This window comes from Pelobates fuscus, chromosome 4 (genome assembly GCF_036172605.1).
Source record: "Pelobates fuscus isolate aPelFus1 chromosome 4, aPelFus1.pri, whole genome shotgun sequence".
Taxonomy (NCBI): Eukaryota; Metazoa; Chordata; class Amphibia; order Anura; family Pelobatidae; genus Pelobates; species Pelobates fuscus.
In genome coordinates this window covers 117,499,190-117,525,721 of record NC_086320.1, presented here as the reverse complement: position 1 = coordinate 117,525,721, position 26,532 = coordinate 117,499,190, and the positions used below count along the sequence as shown (strand labels likewise).

General features: G+C 39.3%; 1 protein-coding gene across 1 annotated transcript in view; it reads right to left on the bottom strand.

Moving 5' to 3' along the window:
• Positions 1 to 26,254, bottom strand: part of EMILIN2 (elastin microfibril interfacer 2) — a 71,791-nt gene extending 45,537 nt beyond the window's left edge. Inside the window, exons 1-2 of the mRNA XM_063453046.1 lie at positions 25,921 to 26,254; positions 24,973 to 25,095 (exon numbers count right to left, since the gene is read on the bottom strand). Coding sequence (XP_063309116.1) covers positions 24,973 to 25,095; positions 25,921 to 26,066 — 269 coding nt within the window. The 5' untranslated portion in view covers positions 26,067 to 26,254. The remainder of the gene's footprint in view (positions 1 to 24,972; positions 25,096 to 25,920) is intronic.
• Positions 26,255 to 26,532: the final 278 nt, after the last annotated feature.

The following is a 26,532-nucleotide window of genomic DNA, read 5'->3' as shown; positions in this document are numbered from 1 at the left end:
ATCCATTGTTTTCTGAAACTCATTGGACCCAGGTAGTAATAAAGAAACCTGGGTGTGCACTTACCTCAGCTGGGACCCTCATTGCTTTCCCTCCCCAGTTGGGCAGTTGGGTGGGGATCATTCCTTCAATACTGCTGTAAGCATGTATGTGTCGTACTTTACACTACTGTAAGCATGTATGTGTCGTACTTTACACTACTGTAAGCATGTATGTACACTGCAGGTGTTAACATTATTTAAATGCCATGCAATCAGTTGAGTTGCAGTGGTTATTGTGTTTGGAGTGTTCTTTTAAGAATGAAATAGTACAGTGTAACTAAAGCATTTACCTTCAGCTAGCACTCTCATCCAATAATTTCTATCTAAAGATGGACAGAACTGACACTACTGATACGGAAATAGGAAGCTCCACTATAGTGATATCAGTGAAGAGAGTCCGGACTGTGGGTGTAGGGGGACAGAAGTACATGTAAAACTTTTCAAATATAGGACTCTTAACAGTGGTTTGGTGCCAGGGGACTCTTGGCATCATAACCACTGCAGTGGCTGATGTGTTTATGGTGCTTAGAGCGCCTCTTTAATTGTGAGAGAGCAAAAAGAACTTACTTATAGCTGGCTTACATATATCCCCTAAATCTGAGGCTCTCTCCAGACACGCATAATACTATTTTCTCCCCGCCCAAGTTTGGTCTGTTTGGTACAGGTCATTAAAGTGCTCTATTACCAAGATATGAAGTTGACATTAACCACAGGCTCAAAATTGCAACAACGCCTCTAATGTAAGGTACACATACAAACAGTAGTGTTCTTGACCAGTATGGTCTGTGGAAAGATTAATTACATCACATATTATGGCTAAGTATTAACAATTCAAAGAACATCTGTAACTATGAGTCAGTGAGTATGATGCACAGAATCCATACATTCACCCAAAAAATATTTAGCAGTGATTTCACCATTATTCAAAGTCCCGAAGTGGTTTGTTATCGCTTAATCAGCTCACACCAGAACAAATACAAATACAATGAGCTGTAGTTGTTCTGGTGAATAGACCATAATTAAGAGATGCAATACATCCTGTCTCTGTTACATTCGATTATCTATCAACCTGCATTAAGGCCACTGGATTTTACATGTGATGTAACATATGGTGATCTCTGCAAGTAGAAGTCTTGCTTAGCAATCAGCTCTCTTATACACTGAGACGACTGAAAATTTCCATATAGTGGGATTACCAGAATGAAATATTTTAATGGATATTTCGGGTTTTATAAGAGCTCTGCCAAAAAGGATGTACATTGGATATTTCAATGAGCAGATCATGTTTTCGAAATCCTATATTGCACAGTAGGAAAAAATAAATAACTAACTAACTGTGGGAAGTGATAATTTGTGCAGCCCGTTCGTGTTTGTGGCACACCAGAACCTTTGAAAGGGACACTGTAACCGCGTAACCTCAGAGTAGTGGTGATGGTGTTTGGAATCCCCTGGCATTGAACTTCTGTTGTCTTATATGGTTTCCAAATTAGTCCGATAAACAAGACTCCCAGGCAGCCGATCCATTAGCTAGAGTGGCAATAAGCGGCGGTGATTGTCTGACAGTGTCAGCTGACTGCTCTCAGCCCATAAAAAACATACAATGCTGGTATGAATTGGTATAGCTACGCAAGAGTGTAATCTCTGCCTTGCCCATACTATCCAGTGATGGTGAGCCTGTGGGAGGACCCTCATTCAGTGTAAAATTGTACAAAAATGGTTAAATACTAAATGAAAGGACAGCACCGGTGAATTCCAAGCATTAAAACCAATTCAACAAGGTGAAATGGTTATAGTGTTCCTTTAAAATAGCATGCAGCTAGTACACATATCAAAGTACATAAAACAGGTTTCTGGTGTAGAAGCATACACGTATATTGCAAATGGAAACCATTAATTGGACACCCTGTATTAGATGGGAAAAAAAGATATTAAATGCTGAAATAGTAAGTTATCTAGTAAAACATGTGTCATGGCATGAAGTTGGGTAAGCTTGCTTCTTTGTAGAGGGTGTACTGGGGAGAATGATGCAGGTATCCGTGACATTTAATGTTAAAATGATAAGTCATGCTGCATCATGCCGCCTATGCTGATGACGAGAAATAAGCTCTGGAACCACAGGTAAGTGACCCTGCAATCACATGCAGTCATGGCATTTAATCCAGCAAAACCTTACGTTACGTTTACTGGTGCCTAGTATTAATGATCTTTTGGAGTGGACAAAGGAAACTACAACTGTGCCTTACTATGATTTTTATGTAATGTCTGACATCTGGAATATATTTACTGTATTATACTTTAAGCCAACTGCCTTTAGAAAAAAAAAAAAAATACACGAGAACCTATTAATCAAGCCATTTACAGCTTTGTAGGATTCCCTTTCTGATCTGGCTTATAGAGCGCACAGATGATGAGAATTTAAAATCACGGAGAGAAACTGGTGGGAAGAGTTGTCTCTAGAGAAGGATATGATACTAGCTGGAACAAGTACTTTGCAAGTGATTGCATAAAACTGTAATGTATATCTATGATCTGCAGTTTTGTTCACAACCCTACCTTAAATGGAAAATAACATTAAAAATATAAAATTCCATTTCGGTGCGTTTTAGCCAAAAGGAAACTAAGTGCATAGTGGTTTCGATTTCAACTGATTTTAAATCAAACAAATGTTGCCTCCGTCTTTCACACTTGGGTTTGTCAAGACAAGCTACTGAACACTGAAAGCTATACACGTTCAGGAAATATTCACCTTATTTAGAAAGGTAAGGTAGGAGGCTGATTATCTTGGGTCAATGATTATGAACTTTGTCAGCCTACGTGTTTGTGAACTTCATTCCACATGATGGTCAGCCAGGCTTTATGTTGGCCTAGTATCGATGGTTCATATAATTAGCCACCACTGTTTGCCCCAGGAAGCACCTCTAGTAGCCACCTGAGGAGTGACCACTGAAACTGTCCCTAGACTGTAATGTAAACATTGCCTATTCTCTAAAACAACAGTGTTTACCGCAAAAAAGCCTGCAAGTACTAACTATTCTCACCAGAATAAATACAATAAGCTGTAGTTATTCGTGTGACTATAGTGTCCCTTTAAGTGCAAGCCGGGGTCTTAAGGAATTATTTTTCCTTTTTCTGTGGGTGGGCGTGTACAGAGTCAAAATTCTCTTAGGACCCAAGGGCTGTCCTTGTTATAAATATCCTTTAAAATGACTTAAGTATTTGACAGAAAAACTGAATAGCTGAACTTGTTTCACTTTTTCCAACACCATAGATTATGAATATGCAGGAAAAGTCACATGGCAGATAAATTTTCCAAAGGATATCTATTGTCTTTGAATTTTCCAAGCTACAGTTCTCTACAAATTTCATGTAACATACGGGATATTGGTCCATTAACTCTTTGGTGTGGATGCTTCAAGTTTATTATACAGAGGATTGACACATTGCTTTAATGAAAACAAATGTAAACTTGAATTTGCCATTTAAAAAGAAACATGTTTAAGAAATATAAATACAAAACAAACAGTGCGCTGTGCACCACAATGCTCAACACCTTCGGTATCATAAGTGGTACTTTTTGCTTAGTATAACTCAGAGAATCAAACGTGATGGTTTTACGAACACAGAAAATAAGTGAAATGGCGCTATACAAATATGTACATAAAATCCCAGTGTGTCAAACAAACCGACCCGTGTTTTTGTCACCAAAAAACACTTACATGTACAGAAGATAAAAAGAAAGGAGGTTTTGCGCACACAATGGACGTATAGGAATTTCTGAAAGATAAACAACTTTCATAGGGCAATATATAAAGTCCCAATAATAATAAAAAGAGTAATATGAAGCACTCACACTTTAGAGAGCCATATAAGTCGGCTCTCTACTTTGAAGGCACATAAAGTATTTCCAGTAAAGTGCTCTTGTGCAGATTGGTCCCACCATCAGATTTCGTCTGGATATAATCAGGAACCAGGATAAGTTAAAAGTAAAATACTTTATTCACAATAAAAGATAAAAAAAAAAAAAAAAACAACTAGCACAATGCGTTTCGACCACTCTCTTGGTCTTCCTCAGGTGCAATGATAATACATCAGACAATTTCTGTATATATACTGCATATTTCGTTAATTGATTAGAAAACACATGCATATAAAAGTGATGGTTTTACTATCTGAAAATAGTTTTCTAAAGAAAACACTAAAGAAGATCTGTCACGATCTGTCTGTTTCCGATAAATATATAATTTTCATAGAATTTTTATGGAAAGCTATCTATAGGTTGCACTGGGCTTTCAATGACATTACACATCACAAGAGATTTATACAAAATAGTATATAAAAAATATTGCGTTGGGGCGGAGCCTAGCAGTGAAACAGGCCAGATGCCATATCTGGCAGCTCCTGAAAATACAAACACAATCCGCTTGATATCGCAAAAACTAAATGCCATCCAGGCACAAAACCCACAGCACTGAACAGGGGAGACCATCCCGCATCACCCGATGCCCTTCCGGTGTACCCCAAGGCAGGCCAAGCCGAAAAGCAAAGTTTGGGCCTACTACACACCGAGCAGCCGTGGCCTGGAGTACCTGCTGGGCGAAGAGGATGCCTGGAACGCCGGGGGAGAGCTGCAACAGGACTCAGAGTACGAAAGCACGGAGATGGGATACAGATCACAAAGATCCCAACAAGGTACTGCCACAGCACAGCCTGACATAGGCACCCTATTCCAACGACAGGCACACGCCAAAATGGCGGCCGAACAAGGCCCAGACCTTCCACACACGGCTACCTCCACAGATCAAACCTCCCAGGGAGTCACACAAAGGACCATGCAACCTAAACAAACCATGCTGCCCAAACCCACACCCCAGCAGAGAAACACAGATCTGGCTACCAAGCAGGACCTGCAGCAACTGCAAACCATGCTGCAGGACATACAACGCATGCTGGCAGCAGACTTACCTGCGCTCAAAACGAGCATGCAACAGATCACAGAGAAAGTTGTCAATACAGAGAGTGAAGTTAGAATGATCCAGGGAGAAATCTCCACGCTGAAGGAGTCCTTCCTCCAGCTGCAACACAGCCACCAACTCCTGACAGTACAAGTGGCAGCACAAGAGGATAAAAACCGACGCAATCACAAAATCAGAGGCATACCGGCCTCAGTAAACAAAGAGGACCTACCACACTATATTAGGAGACTCATGCAATCACTACTACCACCCGCAACGGCAAGGAAGCTCACATTCGTGGGGATATACCACTTACCAACACCTCCCAGAGCCGCCACCACGCTTGCTGGAGATGTCATCGTCCGCTGTGTCCTACCCCAAGACAAGGGGCACATCATGAATGCGATCAAAGGCAAGACTCCACTGGATTTCGAAGAGTCCCAACTAACCTTCTATCAGGACTTAACCAAAACCACTCTCCAATGGAGAAAATCACTCCGTGAACTCACCAGTCAGCTGCGTTCAGCGGGGATACCATACCACTGGGGTAACCCACGCTCCTTACTAGTCACCCACAAAGGGACCACACACAAACTCTCCTCGGGGACTGAAGCACCGCGCACTTCTAACGAAGCTGGGCCTACCGAACAAACCCGACCAAAACACCGCCCAAGCCTGTAACCCAGCAACTGCGGAAATATTCATTCCAAGAAGGCAGAGACTGGACACACAGGCCACCTGACAGGTAGGGGGGTAAAACTCTCCTACCCCTGCCTGTTCAAAGGCGATACAAAATGTTCATGTTATAAAACGCCTATATACCATTTACTGCACATGCATACTTGTTAATGTTACACAAGTTACGACACTAGTTTAATGCTTATTATAAGAGCCTGCTAGAGAAGGCGATGACACACAATACCGCATCCACAGAACACGTATCACGGCGCAAGACGGAACACACCCCCCCCGACAGCCCCTAGGTTAGGGCTACCACCCCTCATCAGTAAGACACACAAAGGGGGGTTGTAAAAGATACACAAGGGAGGTGTAAGACACACAATGGGGAAAAATAGGGGATAAGATACACTAAAGGGGGTAAGACATTTAGAAAAAGGGGATAAGAAACAAAAGGTGGGTTAAGGTGCACACAGGTGAAGACGTTTTTGGTTGGGTGGGTGCCAAAATCATCTTCACCGGTGTACCCAAAAATCCTTGCACCGGCCCTGTTTGCAAGGGAAGGGGGACCAGGGGGAACTATAGTGCTAGGAATACATATTTGTATTCCTAACACTATCGAATCCATTTAATCCATAATCATTGTCTGCTCTGTGCTCTACTTGGCAGGTTCATCAAATTATTTCTGGGCTCAATCCGTGGATGTTTTTTCACCCTATTAACACAATGGTGATGCAGTTCCTAGTAGAATCATGATTTCATGATGTCTAAAATACCATATTTTTAGTTTAGTTATCGGTAAGTTTTTAACAGGCACAAAAGCTAAAATAATTTTGAGAGCTTGCCTTCCATCGTCCAGGCAGTCAAATAATTCATATTTAAGATTCAGATTGTCTACTTCTTGCATATGCAGTTTGTCAGGACAATGACATTAGTCCGTATGCTGTAATGTTATTTTTAACTTTGTCATATAGTCAAGTTACAGTAGGCTGCTAAGCAACATTACACCCTCTCTTAATTACACCACTGATGTACAAGGGACTCTCTACATCACTAAAGTGTGCTGTGTGTGTGAAGAATGTGTGCTTTTTCATTCAACAAAATAATGCAGATTTCAATAGAAATTGGCACTTTTATGAATCAACCTTGTTACTCCTCCTGGCAGTGCCACCATCCGGCCATGATGGTTGTCACGTGCTCATCCTCTAACTTTCGCAAACCTTGTGGCTGCCAGAGCATTCCCATGGGTTACCATGGCAATGCTCTGCATGGCATGCAGTCAAGCCTCACGAGAACTCTGCAGTCAATACACACACTCTGCATTCACTATACAAACACTAGATCCACTACGCAAAACACGCACTCTGCATCCACTACGCAAAACACGCACTCTGCATCCACTACGCAAAACACGCACTCTGCATCCACTACGCAAAACACGCACTCTGCATCCACTACACACATTACATTTACATTGCAAACTAGTATAAAACCAGAAAAGCTGCAGGTTTTATGAAACTACATAAAGGGAAACAGTCAGAGGCTGAAGCTTTGGATGGGCTCCCTTTGGGCGCATGCACAAGCAGCATATCGATCTGAGGTCTTCACGCTGGACTGAGGTCTGAGGTATGCAGGAGAGGAGGCAAGTAGCTAAGGTGAGATAACGGAAGCAGGAAGAACCCCACGCCTCGGCTGTTTGACAGCCAGGGTGTGTTTTATTATTTATTTATAAAAGTGCAAAATTCTAATAGAAATCTGCACCTTTATAAACAGTCATTATTCTAAAAGTGTTTTATTGTGCAATATTATTTAATGCTTAACACCAATAAAGCTGAAGTGCGAAGTGCTTTATGGGTGTGAATTGGACCCTTAAAAGGAACACTATGGTGTATTTAGATCCCTGACCCCCCTTAGATCTCAGTAAAAAGGTGATTTTACTCACCTTTTTTCCCATGCCACGCTGGTCTCACAGTAACTGGCATCGCGTGGCTCTACCTCCATGGCTGACATCCTTAATCTTGATGATCCATAGGAAAGCATGTCGAGTCTACAGCACACTTTTGGTTCCCTGGTCCCTCACTCTGTGGAGATTGAAGGTTTTTAAATTTACCATTTCTCCACTGCCATGCTGGTCTCGCCGCGGCTGGCCCTACAAACTGTAGTGGTTCTGGTGACTATAGTGTCCCTTTAAAAAGGGAATACACCAGTTTTGTTTTCAGACTGATTGGAGGGAAGTTATAAAACAGAGTCTGGCTATTAATAGTGATACAAACTTCCCAAACTGTATCCATAATAATCCAATATAATCCTGTATTAATAAAAGGAAAGCCCCAGACAGTCAAACAGAGCCACATAGACAAATTATGATCCTTTCCAAGCCTTTGGAGAAAAGGAGAAAACGCTATAGGTCAGCCAAACATGCATTAATAAAGGGCCAGTATCATCTGCTGAAAGGCGTATCTTTTGACTCAGTAACTACATCTCTAGTGATCGCTAAATAATTTTTTTTCGTTTTAAATTACCTTTACTTTATCTTATAAAATTGTGATGACAACTCAGAGCCAACAATAAGACACATTGCTAAAAACTTGATAATAAGTTTCTGTTTCCACTAACAGTAATAAAAACTATTTGGGGCATTTATTATCTGGCTATTACTCCCAAAATATCAGATGATATTCCTCCTAGAGTTGAATCTGAAACTCTGTTACGTTGTGTTGCAGGAATGCATGTTAAGCAGCTAACTAAAACCTTGTCAACTGTACTGGCCACATGGGAAACGAAAAGAGCTAACATAACGTCAACTTGGCTAGAAATATATATGCAGGGAACCTGTCCAATGTTGCAGTGTCCCATCCCCAATAAGACAAGAATGCTACATGTTTACTGTAACAAACAGCAGCAAGGATTTCATGTAATGCAAAACACAGGACATTTGTTTGACGCCATGAAGCCAATTTTTGAGATTGAGGAGGTCTTTCACTAAATTGAAAACAGTGAGCTAAATTTAAAATAAAATATGTAAAATTAGCAGTCATGGAGAACCAATCCTCTTTGTAAGTACAACAAGGATGAAGAATTTTTCCAAATTTTCCAGATATATTTTAAACACACCACAATTCACTAATTTGCATGTACATCTTAATGATTTCAAACTAATTGCTCAATTGAATCAATTAAAGAACTCCTTTTATTTTGTGAAATAAAAAGATGTAGCCCCAGTATATGCAATAGTAATCATGTTACTTTTGGAATTAGACGTTATATTGTTAATGCATTTATACAGTCTGCCAGGTCACAGGTTATTCTTTGACACTGATTAGTGCCGATTACATATTTAACACAAGGGCTTGATGTTTTGGTGCTTCACTAGAGATCATGTTACAGTTAACGTTAAAGGGACACTATAGTCACCCGGACTACACGATCTCAATAAAATGCAGAGTCCCTGTCCCCTTAATCCTGCAATGTAAAACACTGGGGTTTTTAAGAAACTGCAATATTTACAATGGTTAAATCCTCCTCTAGTGGCTATCATATTGACAGCCACTCGAGGTGTTTCCGTTACACTGAGTAAAACTTGTTCATGTGATGCGAAAGCCCTATAGAAAAGCATTAATTCATGCTTTTTTATGGGGCAATTTGAATGTGAGGGACACTTGCCGAGCATGTGATTAGGCCCCAATGTTTCTGTATGACTAGCATTAGATTGGACCATCCCAGAGGAGGCCATGATGGGGGGGGGGGGGGGGGGGGGGAACTGGTGGGTTTGGTGGGTGGCCTAGGTTCCCTGTAGTATATAGGCCTTTAATATTTTGAAACCAAGAATGACACCTAGGTACATGTAGTGATGCACTCCACAGTGGTCAGTTCCCTAGAAAGTCCCCAAAAGTGCAGTCTTAGCTCATCATTAGTCACTGATAATTTGCAAACACCCTCCATGGTGACATCGCCTTACCTGAACTTGTCCCTCGCGAGCACCACCATCATCTTCTGGTCGGTCCTCTCCTGCTTCTGGAGCTTCAGCTGCCAGGAGTCGACTTCATTGCTATACTCTTGAATATGCGTGAGGGCACAGCATTGAGGTCTATGGAGGATGAGACTGAGGGATCCACCATAGATAGAGCCAATTCCCAGCTGGCATCACGGACGATGGCTGAGGGAGTGACGCGTCACGACAGTGGCACCTCAGCCCAGTGAGGAAAAAACAGAGACAAAAGCAGTTCCTTCTTTGTCTTAGTATAGCTTTTGACTGGGTTGGAATTTCAGTGAAATGTAAACATCGTCATTATGAGTATATAAAGATTTTTTTTTCTTTTTAGAATACTTATTTTGCTGGGGTGAGGGGTGGGGATGCGACAGTGCTGCTTTAAGGCACTCATGTTCTAGTTTTCTTCAAAACTGGAATATATTATACCTTCTCTTTACAGGAATCCACATCACCATTGAGAATAATTTGTATTCCTTTGCATTACCCTTTTCCCCTTATCTTATATAGATATTTTCCAAACAAAAATTAGAATGATTTTCCATAGCTGACCACAAAAACCGCAATTGTTCTGTCCTTAGGTTTGGAAAAATCACCTAATATGTATAAAAGAACTGAACGTGGGAGAGGAATCTGGCAGCACTTCAAAAACCAAACTGAACTATGAAAATGTATCACGAATGCAAGGGAGGACAGGCAGTAGCAGTATTTTTGTTCATGGGCCTTTTCTGAATACAAATGGTTTTGTTAATGGTAAAACCAGTAGAAGATGTGCAACATTGTTTATGATATCAATGCATTCCCTGTGATTAAGTATCCAATAAAAATATATATTAAACAAAACATGGGCCTCCGATCTGATGTTAGAAACGATGATTATACTAAGTAATCCTAATGTTTTTATTGCAGACTTTTTAGGCAGCAGAACAAAATCCTAATTTACTGCAGAACCAAGTAGTCTCCAATGTTGGATGAAATATTAAACCCATGATACAATGTTCCATGAACTGTACTTGCAAAATGTTACCAGAATGTTGAAACATAAATGTTAACAAAAGGTGTGAACATCCCGAAAAAGTGCAAAACTTCAACCATGTATTAGAGACTGCTGGTGCACTCTTAGTGAGATTGTGTTTGGTTTGTTTATTATTAGCAGACCTGTTGCTTTACTAGGAATATAGCCTATAATTTGTGTTAACCTTTTTTTATGTGAAACTCGTATTTAGGAAATGACATCACTATCCAGTTTAATACAGGCACACAATGCAATTGTTTTCATTTCTTCCTAATGATGGTAGACAAGGAGCAAATATGGATGTTCTCAGTTCCAGGTCAGTTTAAGTGTGGATTTTAAATTTTATTTCAGAGTTCACAAACCACATTTTTATAATATAGGGAATACTTGGGAGCAACCGTTTCTCTTTAACAAAATTCCTAAAATGGTTAAAAAAAAAAAAAAAAAAAAAAAAAAAAAAAAAAGTGTTCTGTACCTCCAAGATCCAACATATTGCATATAAAATGTAATGTGATTTCTAAAATATCAACAAAAGCAACATTTCAAACAATGTGTAAATCTGCACAACACCTTGTTATCTACTAAAGTCTGGCAAGCATATATCCAGCCAGCACAATAAGGCAGCAGCTGGAGATTGCAACATCACAGTTCAAAGAGGTAAGTCTTGTTCCCAGGGACAGTTTAAGATTTAACCCCTTAAGGACACATGACATGTGTGACATGTCATGATTCCCTTTTATTCCAGAAGGTTGGTCCTTAAGGGGTTAATTGGGCTATAGGCAGGGTGTTGAATTAGAAAATCTAACCTAGTGCCCTGGCACTTAATCCAAAGCAGAGAAACGCGGTGAATGAGACATTATAATAATGATAATTATTTTAGAATGCCAACTTATTTTAGTGTTCTACAATTGTGCAATGGTGAAAAGATAAGTAAATGATAAAAATTTGCTGACTGAAGCCGGAGCTAAAAACAATCCTCTTCGACAAGCTTACAGTCTAAAAGCATAGGCTTTTCCAGTAAGTGGCTTCTCTTTTTTTCCGCCAATATCAGTATTTTAAAACATACAAAGTCCATAATGCTAGATACTATAGTACAGCGCTGTAGAATTTGTTGGTGCTTAATAGATAATAATATGAATAATTATTGTAGATGCTTGTATAGGACACTGTCTTTCAGTCAATGTGCATATGACACTGGTGTGTGTCTCAAACCACCTTAAAGGGATAAGCAGTTACTCTGACATTTAGGCATTAAAATCACCTTTTTTGCCCATGCAGCCCTAGTCACATCTCTCCTAGCTGTGATTAACACAGCCTGCATGAAAAAAAAAAAAGGTTTTATTTTCAATCAGCACAATGTGTTTACTTTAGAAGTTGGAAGTAGCTAAATTTTCTTAGTATATCCCATGAACACGTTGACTTCAGGGTTCTAATAAGGGTCACGATTACAACTAGAATTCTCATCTAGCGATGCATGAAAACCCAATATTTCAGCAGGGCTAGACAGAAGTGCTGTATCTAGAATCCAACTAAACATCACAGCTGTTAATTAGGTAAAAGAAAAAGGAAAAGTAGATGTGCGTTGAAACTTCACTCTCATTGAAGTGTTACTTGGTCCCATGAAGGTTGGAAACCTCTGTGTGCTTGTGTGAGATTAGAGGTCTCCAAAAATATAAAAAATGTGCCACTCTCTCATTTCGTATCCATATCTCCCAACATTTGCATCCCGTAAAGAAGGACAAAAGGAGGAAGGTCAGAGATAAAAACTGTATCACTGGTGCAACCCAGAATGGCAGATTGACAATGAAAGGGGTAGGCCCGCCTGGCCAATTACGCAGGCGAGCCCAATGTAGTGTGGACCATACAGAGGGCGCCAGTACAGTGCTCTCTGTACGGTCCTAGTGTCCTTAATGTAGTGGAATTATGTGTAGTGATGCGCTCACACAACGCTTTCAGGAGACATTACTCTGGTGCATCCAAATAAACCGGGTACGTCAGGACAGGACCCTGAAATAGGGACGGTCCTGTTAAAATCAAGACAGTTGGTAGGCCTGAGTATCACATAACATTAGGAAGCTTGGAATATCAAAAAGGGTTATCCCTTTAGAAATATAAGATAAGGGTCTTTTTTTTTTTTTTTTTTTTTTACCATTTTAGGCATGTGTGGCTAGTATCTTCTACAAGATATGTTAAATATAAAGGATAACGTCTTGTGCTTTTCTGCTTTGATCCACATGGAAGCCAGACATTTTTTCCCCTTTTAAAATGGGCAGCTGGGGACATTTAAATACATTACTATCTGCTAAACACACTTGTTTCCTTAATCTCAACTGAAATTTGAAATGTTTGTAATTGATTTTATGCATTTTAAACTGCTACGCATCTAAAGATGAACAGTCTTTATCACCTATATTTTGATGGGCTCTATAAACTAATTACACATGTGAGTTCAACCTTGAATTATTAACATTTATTTACCCTTTGTAGATATTTTGCTCTTTGAATTTATGTTAAGTTTTTTTTTTAGAGGATTCCCTTTTATCTACCAAGCTGCTTTAATTGGAAAGGGTAAATACCATTTTTCAATTCTATATGTGTGTAACACACGAGCACTGCACTTTTTGGTGAATGTAAACCTAAGTATATTTCTTTCTGTTTGATTGCATCTAAAGGCATACATCACTCTGAAACTGTCCTAAAACACTATTTGGATTTTGTCCGGCATATTTTGCAATGAATCATAAGTAACATGAAAGGTAATAGAAGGCTTAAATTGGCATGGCCCCATGGATCTACTATACAAAAAATAATTTTACATTTATTTTAAAAATCCATCGAGAAATGGAAGATTATACATTGTGAGATGGTGAGATAATTTTAACATTGATAGCAGCCATCTGCTAGTCTGCAGGGACAAAGAATGGGGGCCTGCTAGAGTTAAACTTTACAGCTGGGGAGGACACACAGTGGGTGTGATGGACCGACTGGGACCCAGACTGGGTACCTCCAGCAAGCTCGCTTCCTAGCTCTCCTCTGGAACACAGTGCTTCAGCCCCTTGCCGCCGCCGCAGCTTTGCTGGGGTCTCTCTGTCGCTTCCCGCCCTGGAACAGGGTCCTGGGTACAGCTGTAAGTGACTAAGCTCTCCTGCAAAGAGTATAGCTGATCCACCCAAACACTAGCCCAGACTGAGTGAAGGGTGTAAAGGAACTGGTTTATTATGGCCAAGTTGCCTGCTTATATACACAACCCCCAGCAGGGGGTCTCCACACAATACGCAAGCGCCTCCCAAAGATATATGTGCCTGGGAGATAACTGTGTTAAAGACCAGTAAGCTATTTATCTCCCAGGAACAGAGAGGCAAACAAACAAAAATATCCAAAAACAACATAAAAGTATATAAAAATATATAATAACCCCACAAAAAATAAACCATACCCAAATAGCCCTGATCTGAGCGCCCAAGTTCTCCAAATAGCGCACAGATCCATGCAGTGTAGGAGAAGCGCCACCGTGTTAAAGTTCTGATGGTTTTAAAATATATATAATTTTTTTAGGATTGCATAAATCTTTTTGTGCAACAGGACATCATATACATTAGTTTGGATGATGACAAGTGAATCTAAATGAATATTAAACACACAAATCTTGAAGATGATAAGAACTCTCCCAGGGAATCTACATATGATCAATGAATCAAGTGATACCCAATTCCTTTCCATTTGCAAATAAAATAGATTTGTTTAATTAATGTCAGACTTGTCAGTATCCATTTAAGACTTGATGCAAAGCATCTCCCAAGTATCACCACTTGTGGAACATCTATACAATCTTCCTTTACAATTTCCTCACTAACAAACTTTTTGCATGTGGCATATCAGTTCTACAAAGTGTGACCAGCAATATGAAAAAAAATATATATATATAAAAAATCATAATCGCTGGGAAATCACAGTAGTTCTTTCTTTGGATGCTTTCCATAATGAATAATCTCATACTTGGAGCAGTAAGCTCCACATTCTACTCTATGGCACTTTCAAGCTCTCCCCAAAAGACTGAAGAATTGAATAGGATGCTTTACAGAAAGTCTGCAATCTGTTATACCAGTAAAGATGTGTCAAAAAACAACAAAACACACACCTTCAAAATCTTTCCCTGCCATCCAAACTTCAGTATGTCGCTAAACTCATCTTTAACAAAGAAATTAACCTTTAGTCCAGCTTTACCAAACCCATGCTTTATTTATTCAATCTGTTCACCTAACACTGGACTTCTATCTACATCTATAGTAACCATTTATTTAATGTATTCTTCATAACGTTGGTTCACCAGTCACTCATAGATTCACATAATAACTTTCCAGCCAAACTCCTCTCTAACGGATTCATAATTAGTTTAACGACTCATCACAATTATACACGCAGACACACCATCAATATAGAGCTGATAGCAAAGAGGGACAGAGGGAAATGGGCCCAAAATAGGGACTGCCCCTCCTAAAAATGGACTATTTATTGAGCATGAAATTTACAGATTGCGTAGATGGACCTCACTGGTCACATGGACCACACAATATAAACAGAACTGACAGACGGCTGCTGGAGTTGCAATGTGTGCCATAGTATCCCTGATACATTGATCAGTACGACCTATTCATCACTAAGGAGCATTCACAGAGATCTGTACATTACCAACACACTCACACTATGTTTCTCACCGACTCCACTGCTACCAGTGATGTATTCTGAATATCATTAACACTCATCTTACCATTCAGTCACTGGCAAACACCACTGGGACATCATACATATTCATTATAGTCTATTAGCCTGCACAGCCTCAGGTATTGTAGTAAAATGGGAAATATAACAGTGGGCCTGTTTAGTACTGCAGAGTTTTGAGAGCACAGGCAACCAGCCCATGTACAAACCCACACAATCTCAGGCTAGCAAAGAGACTCACTGTGTTATTTTAATGGTCAGAGGAATGGCTGTAACCTACAGATTACTTGACAACCTTCGCATGACCCACCCAGTCACAGTTAATACCCAAAACGTCACTAAATAAAACATCGACAAGTCTGCTTGACTGAGGGCATTGGACACAGCTATTATTAGTAAATCAGTTAGCATTAATATCTTTTTTTCAAAGTCAACTACCCTCGCACTTGTGTCACAGGGCTATTTACTAAATGGACAATTAAAAGTGAATTTAAAATGTAAGGCACAATAGCTCAATTGTAAAAATTCTCTCAGCTCAGTTATACTTACTAAGTCACCGTGAGTAAACTCTGAATTCTCACTTTAGTAAATAATCATGTCAGTAACCATCAGGCATGTCTTCCTAGTGCCTACCTGAACAGTGGCTTCCATGAATGTACTAAGTGTCTTAAAGCTGTGACAAAAAACAAAAGGTGGAACAAAACAGCAAAACAACAGGGCAGGTGGGAAATAATGTGATCTGTACTGGGCCCCAGATAAAAGAGGGTATTTCCCTTCCTAATGTAATAGTTAGCCAATCAAAAGTTATGCAACTAACCAACTAACAGACGTAGCACTGCAGTCATAAACCCATCAAAAAATGGTCCCGGATTTTCCTTTGAAGAGTCAGGACGGTAAGCTAGACATTGCAAAACTCCATTACTGCTTGTTTTAGCACCCAGAAGGTTAAAATAAATGGACATTAGACCAATATTTTAAATGCCACTATTGTAAATTAAAATACAGAATGTGGAAAAAAAAAAACATACTTTGTTTAGCTTTCTAATATTACAAACGTTTATAAAGAAACAGAAAAGTGGTATATGAGCCAGCTCTGTGGCCCACTAAGGTATCCCAAGCCTCCTACAAAGATAGCACCGGCCAAGTCTTATACAGCAAATTACTAAAGGTCTCTCCATAGAATTGCCAACATAAACAACAACAGAGCCAAATCTTAAAAGAACAAATTCAAGTACACAGGAAAAAAAAAAAATCGAATAACAGTCATAAAACACAAACACATTTGTTGAAACTATTCTGTGAATATGCATGAAAAGCAGCAGTAATGGAAAGGGGAAAATAGAAACAAAACCTCAATTGTCCTTTTAAGTCTTGGATTCCATGATTGCATATTAAAACATTCTAACAACTTGTAAACATCAAATTCATTCAGTGGTTCAGTTACATAGGTGTAAAGCACAGTCGTCCAGATCATCCCCACCGTGCCCTTTTACTTCTCCACAATGACCAATAACATACTCTATAATTTTTAATTCACTCAATCCCTTTGTGCCTATATTTTGCAAGGGCCCTGGCGGCAGTGCTGGGACACGCAGCAGAAACAATACAGAGTCTGCATAAAGGGATACACCAGACAAGCTAAGTGCAGGATATAGAAATTTAAAAAAGAATAAAAAATGTGAAGATCACTTGCAAAGATGGGCTGATGAGGGGATCGTCAACTTTGCAGGGAGTGACAGCGGAGGATTAGTAATACAAAGAGGGTGGATGCGCTGGAAGACATCTAGTTGAAGATGTAAGAGAGACAACTTGTGATGCATTATAAAATGGTAGGAGGGAGATTAGAGGAAGGGAGTTATATCTGGGTATCTTCTGCGTACAGTTGGTACTAGAATACAAAATAATTACGTTTTCCAAGAGAGGCAGTTTAAAGAGAAAACAGAAGCAGACCAAGGGCACCTCATCTAACAATGGTTGAGCGCAGAAAAAGAGACACTGAATGATTGTTGGGAAAGTTAGGATGAGAACCAGGAAGGGACAGAGTCACGAAGGTCAAGGGTGTGAAGGGTTTGAAGAAGGAACGTGTGATCAACAGTGTAAAAAGCAGCAGGAATGTCAAGACGAATTAGTATTGAGTAGTAGCCTTTGAAAATTAGACGTGATTAGATCACTAGTTGCTTACGTCAACGTTACTTTAGTTAGCGTAGGCTCTGTAAAATGTAAGGGCAGAAGTCAGATTGAAGAGGATCACGCAGAGAGGAATATCAATCTACTGGTATATAAAATACTGAAAGAAAGTGCTTAATCCATCCTGGTGTGTCCCTGGAAGGAACATTATGGTGTTAGGAAAACAAACCTGGATTCGGAACACTATAGTATAGATGTCCCTAATGGTACTGAAGGTCCCCCTGTTTGCCATAAAAAAAATAATAATAAACTGAAGCTTTTTACTTATGGTTTTTTTCATTATCAGGCTCCCTCAGCACTGCTGAACTCTCTGCCTCCCGTCAGTTAGTGGAGGAGACAATGGCCCAAACCAGTGCTTCTCAATGAGCAGCCATAGACAATGTGCTAAGCATTTCCAAATTACATCATTAACAAATCACGCGTTACTGCGCAACATGTCGCCCAACCCTGTGACTTTTAAAGGATTATAACTTAATTGCTAGGAAATGCATACATTTCTGTGAACACAGCCAAATTTAAATTACTTTTTCTGCCAAAAGTCTAAATCTATTTCTCTAGGTATTAGATATGCTAAATATGTCAGTAACATTTGACTCACAGAAACCTCTCCAGCCTTTGAGATATTATTCACTAAACAGTGAATTTGCAAACTTCTCTGGCTGAAGCTTGAGCATCGTTCCAAATCACTTTTTGGTCTATATTTGAGAATTCTATTAGAATTTTATGAATCTGTATATCCAAAAGTATCAGCAAAATCCTTACTATTACTAATCAATAAAGGTATTTGACCATTTTTACTTTGCAGCTACTGTTACAAAGTGGCTATACTTTGCTTTGTACTAATTTTTCACAACTTTTTGAGAATAAAAATGCAAGAGTTGTTACATGATCTATAATATTTTAATGGTTCCTAACATTTCTTTATTGACAAATAGAACCTTCATGTGTACACGCTTATTTAATCTCTTAACAGCAATTTAAAGTTGATCTTTATGGGATAAGTTTGTACTAATGGTGCATATAAAAAAATACTTATTTTTTCTTCAATTAACTCTGTAATGAAGTGGTTACCTGTTTTGGGAATAAAAGTTAATACACAATTTTCTAGAGAGGCAGATGACCTCCTTCGGCCTCACACAGTGCTCTACTTCAGCAACTCACAGCAGGAAACACTCTTCACCTCATCTTCGCCAATCTCTGTACTACCTCTCCAATGTTCCATTTCTTCTATCTGACCACCATCTGCTGACCTTTTGACATCGGCATAACCCATAACCGAATTTCACCTATTCTCCCCAACCCGTCTCTGGTGGTGTTCCCCAAGGTTCTGTCCTTGGTCCCCTACTGTTCTCCATCTATACTGCCTCCCTTGGTAATCTCATCAGCTCCTTTGGCTTCCATTATCATTTATATGCAGATGACACGCAAATCTACCTGTCCTCTCCTGATCACTCTCTGCCTATCTTGACTCATGTCTCTGACTGCCTCTCCGCGATTTCCAACTGGATGGCTTCTCACGGCCTTAAAACTCAACCTATCCAAAACAGAACATCTGGTCTTTCCTCCCTCAAGTGTTGCTACTCCCGTGTCTGTCTCCCTCCAAGTCAACGGCACCACCATCACCTCTATTTTGCAGGCTCGCTGCCCAGGTGTTCTCTTTGACTCCGACCTCTCCTTCACCCCTCATGTCCAGTCAATCGCCAAATGCTGCCGCTTTCATCTCAAAAACATAGTGTATTGGTCCATGCCGTTCTCTCGCCTTGACTACAGCAATCCCCTACTCAGTGGTCTTACGTGTTCCCAGATTGCACTGCTGCAATCTATAATGAATGCGGCGGCAAGGCTCATTTTCCTGTCCACCCGCACCTCCCATACCTCCCCCTCTGTCAGTCCCTACATTGGCTTCCAGTTAGATATAGGGCTCAATTTAAGATTCTAGTGCTTGTTTACAAGTCCCTACATAATGCTGCTCCAACCTACCTATTCTTCCTAATACACAATTATGTCCCGTTGAGGCCCCTACGTCTATCCTCTGTCCGTACTCCCACATCTGATGCTCGCCAGCAAGACTTCTCCAGGGCTGCGCCTTCCCTTCTCCGTTAGACTTTCACCCAGTCTCCACTCCTTCAAAAAAATCTTTGAAAACATACTTCTTCAGGAAAGCATATAATTTAAACTTTTGGTGGTATTTCATTCTCCCCCTCCCCCATGATTCCTCCTGCAACTGTCAAAAATAACCTAACTTCTCAGTAAATACTTTCCTAGCAACCTATTTCATTACCCCTACTTATACCCTTTTGTGTCACTATGCCCCACTATCTCTAGCATGTAAGCACACGAAGTAGGGCCCTCAACCCCTCTGTTTCTGTACGTCCATTTGTCTGGTTACAATTACGTGTCTGTTTGTCCACCCATTGTACAGCGGTACAGAATTTGCTGGTGCTATATAATTAAAATAATAATAATAATAATGAATATTTTTTTTTGATCAGAGACAAAAATAGTTTAGTATAACCAGATAGAATCTCAATTTGGAATTAGACAAGCAAATCTAAATGAACACTAAAAAAATGTGTTGATAGGATTAGGATCCTGTTATATTCACAGTGTTTGCATGAAGATAAGCATTGATTTGTGGACACAAAAGTTGCACACATTTGGTATAGACAGTGAGGGGATACAGGTACCACACCTCACTCACAGGGGATTCCACACCCTATCCTGACATTACCTGGCGTCATGTTCATCTTGGGAGCTGTGAAAGGTACTATACAAAATAAACAAATAATAAATAAAATTAAATTAAATAAAAATACAAAAAGACCAGCAAAAACTGCTATCTACACAAAGCCAGTTTAGATGAGGCAGTTTAGATGAGGCTTTTAATTTGGTGGAAAGCCGTTCATGTCCTTTTGGTCGTTGAAGTTTCCAAGAAAAAAACAGCCCTGTTAGTGTGTTGATACATCTTATCCAACTGATTGGATAAGATGCAATTGTTTGGACTTTTTCGTGACTGCTAAATACTGTAATTTGTCACATTTTTTGGCTGGGACCCAAAGTTCCCACATAGCAATACTTTGGCCACCCATTCATAAGTTCAGTTCTGTGACCATTAGTTAAATGTAGTATAATGTATAGCAGGATCATTTTAGCAAAATACCTTCATTTTAATCTTCTCTGTGATAGAGAAACCTCCACTGAATTTAGAAAGGCAGTCCTGCTATAGTCACCAATGAAAAATGCACAATTATACAACGTGCTACTGAACATCACCAAAATAGCATGGCAACTCAATTTCTGTAAAAATAAACAAATAAAAATGTAATGTTGAAAATGGTATGAAAAAGGCGATTATGATAGTGTTAATGTCCTTAGAAAGCTCATTGACAACCATAACATGTACAGTTATCAAAAGACAGATTGTGATCGAGGACGATCGGGGAAATTTATCAAAGTGTTGTGTTTTAAAAAGTGGTGCCAAACATAACAGGGCAGGTGATATTATTGTACTTGCCGGCTCAGCTGGTTTCCATGCTGGTAACCCTAGTGCTAGTTGTCTAGACTACTTTTAGAACACAAATTAATGTAGTAGGTGGGCTTGTACAATAAAGTACCAGTTTATCTACAGATGGGTTTCAATTTATACCAGATAGGAGGGAAAACAAATAACCATAAGCACAATGGATACACTAACTAGAAATAGAGATTAGTAGGCTTAAAGTCCACAAATCCCCATAGGGAATAGGTTTAAAAATCCAAACTTTATTGATTTACAACAAAAAAAAAACTTTAATTCATCATTAGACTAAATTATAAAGCATATATACTGTAGTGCTAGACAAAACAGTTAGTGATAAATACCCTCTACTTTTTAGACCAGAAAACTTTGATAAATCTCCACCAGCTTTTCTTTTTATGCTCTGGATACAAAGTGAGGATGGACAGGCAAGTTGATTAGATAGATAAGTAGGCACTCAGCAGACAGATTAGATAAGAAATCAGCATATATCAAAAAGATTAAAAAGGTGGCATATTAAGCTGATTATATAGACAGACCAACAGACTCAATATAGTCTTCAGTATGGGTGGCTGATCAGCCCCTTTTACATATGGTGTACGGTTAACATTTAGCAGCCGATGCATAATAGTTACTGATATTGTACACAAGCTACTGCAATGTGTCACAAGACACATTCTCAGATCTAGAAATGACCCATTGGCCTTAACAGTGTCAGTTGAGTATTCAATGCCAATGCAAGACATGAATAGACCAACATTAAAGAAGTTGCTTGAGTGACACAGATTGTTATACATTATGACTGGCATTATTTTCAATTCACATTTTCCAGCTTGCTTGAAGCAGTGATGACAAGAGTGAACGTACTCTTGATGCAGGAATTTACATTGAGCGCAGACAGCATTGAGAATATGCATTCTAATTTAGGTTCTGAATTGGAAAAATTTAAGCAGAACCATTGTGTTTCAATCAATGTATCTTTGAAGACAGGAATCTAGAATAATCATCTCTAGCCAAGAACTGACAAACTTCATCAGCATTACTAGCCGTAGAAAAATATTCACCCGTAGCATGTTTTTTCATACAGTTAGACAGCGAATTATGTTAAATGTTAAAGTGCAAGGCAACCAGTATACTCCAAAAGTAATCAAAGAACATGTTTATTATGGGTATGGGAAAGTGAGGAGATCATGCAATTTCCTGTTGCTAATCACACTACAACTGCTGAATATAATTCAGAACATGTATAAAAACACATTACATGATTTTAATTAGCTCCAGATGTGAAGGTTGTCAAGTTGTCCACCAAGTAAGAAATTAAATGATTTTTGTTAGATGTTAATTACAAATCTGAAGGGACTTTTAACAAGACATTCTCTGGATTCAAAATATAAAAACATATTTATTAGAAACATATTCAAATCTATAATAGTTAATTCCTAAAAGGTGCAATATTTTTATTTGCAGTCTTCACGGAGTGGTCCCTAGAGATCATCCCAATCTGTAATATGACAGACTGACAGCATAGCCATAGACCATCATAAGGGGTTAAGGGACTATATTCACAAAATGTAGGTATATTCAAGCATTTGTCTTGTTTAACACAATGTCCATGTGTAACATAAGTTCACTTATGTAATGCATTGTATATCACAATAAACTGTACCTGATGTGAATGCTGTATATGTAATGTACATAAACCATGAATATGTGTATGATGCACTTGAGAAGCACATATATTGTAAATTGTAATATTAGATATCTGAAGGAATGCCCAATGCACCATAACTACTACAACCAACTGTAGTGGTTGTGGTGCCAGGACACTCTCAGGTTCCAGAAGAGGCAGTGAATGGTACCCAGTGTACTTCAGGTAAGCTTTCAAATATTTAACTAGGTTAAAAGGGCTTGACAACTAACTCTGGGAGGGTGCCAGGAGTACAGAAAATTGTAGTGATTATGGTGGTAGGAGTGTTCATTTTATCTACAATCCGCATGAAGATTTGAATTAAATAAAAGGTGAAACTGCAGTGGCTGTCCAGAATCCTGGCACTTCACAGGGATTGATGGAGTGAGCCAATGTACTGCACTGATGGGTTAGGTACAATGAAATGGCAGAAAAGCAGAACGCCACTGTTAGGGCAAGTAAATACCTAGCACCATATGTAAGCAAACTATAGGGTGAAGGCTGCAGTGAACAGCTCATGTAATAATAATAATAATAATAATAATAATAATAAATAATAATAATATTTATTATTTATAAATCTCTCTCCCAATCACCCCTGCTTCCCAAGGCCCAAAGACTAGTCAATTTATGAATAAATATGTCCCTGATTATCATGTTTTTTTTCAGACCGCATTCCATGTAGTCAGCGGTACCCCCCGAAAGAGGAATCTTCTTACATAATGCATGATGGAGGAAATATGTTTCTTTTTACAGCGCTGGGGATAGATAGATGGATTTACTTTCCTCTACATTCTACAAGTAGCAGAGGCACAGACAGTTGATATTTAATGGGGTAATAGAATGTCCTCATTCAATCTGATCATGACTATTTCACATTTCTATACCATTTAGAACATTCAAGTGGCAGATAAAAAAAAAAATACTTAATGCTCACTGATAACATTAAAAAGTATAAAAGTAGCTGGCACTTTCAGTATTACTATTTGTTGTGTTATAGCAGATGTCTATTATTTAAACAATGGTTTTATCATCAGGGAGGAAGACTGTTTAATTACATCAGGGAAGTAGAATGTGAACTTGCATTGCAAAATCATGGAGAATGACACGCTTGTCTGTGACACCAAAATTGCACAATATATTTGAATTTCTATAACCCCAAGCTTTAAAGATTCAAGTTTCTCACGGCATGTCCTTAACCCCTTAAGGACCAAACTTCTGGAATAAAAGGGAATCATGACATGTCACACATGTCATGTGTCCTTAAGGGGTTAAAGGAACACTCCAAGCACTATAACCACTACAGAGTGCTGTAGTACTTATGGTGCCACGAGTGCCTTAGCTCGTACACGCCCCCCATTGTAATGAGTCAAACGTTAGAAACATTCAACATTTTACCTGAGCCTGACCTTAGGGCGCCACTCCTCATCTCCTCCAGTACCAGAACCCCTGGAAACCTGATCTTAGCCATGGCAGAGATAGTCCGTCTGCCTTGGGCGTTGCTGTGAAGGTTGGGAGCAGTACCCAGCAGATAGCAGGCAAGATATCAAACAGTTCTAAAATAGTTTGACTACTTCCATTAAGGGTGCCAGGGTACTCCTGCCACCATAACCACTACAGCATGATCTAGTGGTTATGCTGCTTGTAGTGTTAATTTAATAACTTTTTTTCAGTTCTTATTACCATTTACATGATTTATATGTAACCAGTACATAACATCTATAAACATTATAAATAATCAAAAAGTAAATTGTCTTCTTGACTCAGTAAAGAAAAAAAAGTCAGCTTTGTTCAAGAGGCAAAGTAGTAATACAATAAGTTTTTCCAGGTGTCGTCACATTCATGGTTATTTGTTGATCTCCCTTCTAGGGTTGAGGCACCCAATTGGCAGAATAAAGAGGTATGGATTTCCACATCCAATTTTACTTTTCACACCCTCCCCAGATACAAATTAGTTTAAGATAGGGGATTTCTAGTGACACATTCCATATACATACATACATACATGCATACACACTTTTATTTAAACCACATAATCCAAGCATTATAAATAATGAGGCCCTTACTATTTATAATGCTTGGATTATGTGGTTTAAATAAAAGTAAAGTTGTTTTTCTAATTAAGACTAGTTGCGAAAAGTACATTCGGACATCCCAGCTTCCCCACCCAGTGATTGCACTGTTACTTACACCATTATTGGCTGACAATGCATCTGGTTCCAGGCACATCTGTACTGAGGCTGAATAAAACTCTCTGTTCCGTCCATCACTGTACAGCTCACATTTTTGTTCACTATATAAGCACACCAGTTCCTACAAAATAAACCATAACAAACATTAGGTTCAGTAGCTCGTTAATGCAGACTATAAGGCAGTTTATGGAGGATATTCTTCTAATCAGTATACAATATACAGGATATTATGAAAAGATAGCAAAACACAATGTATTGTGTACTTCTTAAAGAGTTCGGGTTAAGGGTGGTGTAACTATTGTTTCCATCTGTTAACCCCCAAAGCAGGACTAGTTTAGAAAATATACATCAATGGACAGAGCCCAGGAACTTAACAAGCCTACACAATTAAAACTCAACCTATGGATTCTTACATTATATTTTGTATCCCAGAATCCCAGCATTTGAATAAAGAGTACATAGCTTGTTTTTATAGTGATTTAAAATATTTTTAACATGCTGCTTCTACAGTTCCAGACTACAGAATGTCCAGTAAAGAAGCCCACTAGAATGGATTATTTCGAACCTGCATATAGCTACCTGGGTGTCCGTCTGTACCCTTATCCTTAGTACTGGATACACATGTACAGGCTAACCCCCTGCTTCCATTACAGATTTCAGAGACCCAGGACACTTTTTCACATTGTAATCCTATGAAGATTTAAATTATCCACCCATTATCACTAACACGTTTGGCCAAAGCCTATACAGATGTACATACACGATAAGGATCTCCTCCTCACCCTCCACACATGAAAGCGAGTGTACTGTAATGTTTCAATTTAAGGTCAACTACCACTCTAAACACCCTCAGTCAAGTCCCCCTATCCCTAGTCCATGAAACTAACTGGTCCATGCTGAATTAGTTGAAGAATTAAGTCAGTGAAGAGTACTGGGTGTAACTTACTTGCCCTTCTGGCTAGGTTTGTGGTAGGTGAGGTGTGGGGTGGCTTCACTCAGCAGACATCCACTGAAGATAACCCAGAGCAAAGTCCACAGCATGATGGGTCTGGCGGCAACCTTCCCTGCCCGCAACATTGAGAATGGGATCATTTTAAAAATAAAGGAGTTCCTGACAAAATACAGAGGGATAAATGAGCTTCAGGCATCAAAGTGTAACTACACTATCTTGACGAGTCCCGCATTGGAAAAAACAAAAAGTGCTTTAAAAAAAGTTAAACCCAGTCAGATTCCTTGGAGCCGATGGAATTCTGTATAAAGTGAACTTCCCTCTGCCTGGGGATGCCTTTTTTTTTTTTGTCCTCCTCCAAAACTCTGTTCAGCTTCATCCTTCCTTTCCACACCTCCTCCTCCCCCCCTCTGGGTCCATGTGACGTCATATCTCCTAGATTAGCTGCCTGCTCATTGAGACAGGGAGTCCTCAGCTAGATTGTGTATAGAGACAGATAAAGTAAAGCCATTGATGTGTTTCCATGTAGGGCTGTACTTTTGGAAAAGATGAGGGTAATGGTTGTGTGTCAGACTCCCATGTTAGGGAAGATTTGCCTGCCCAGAGCTG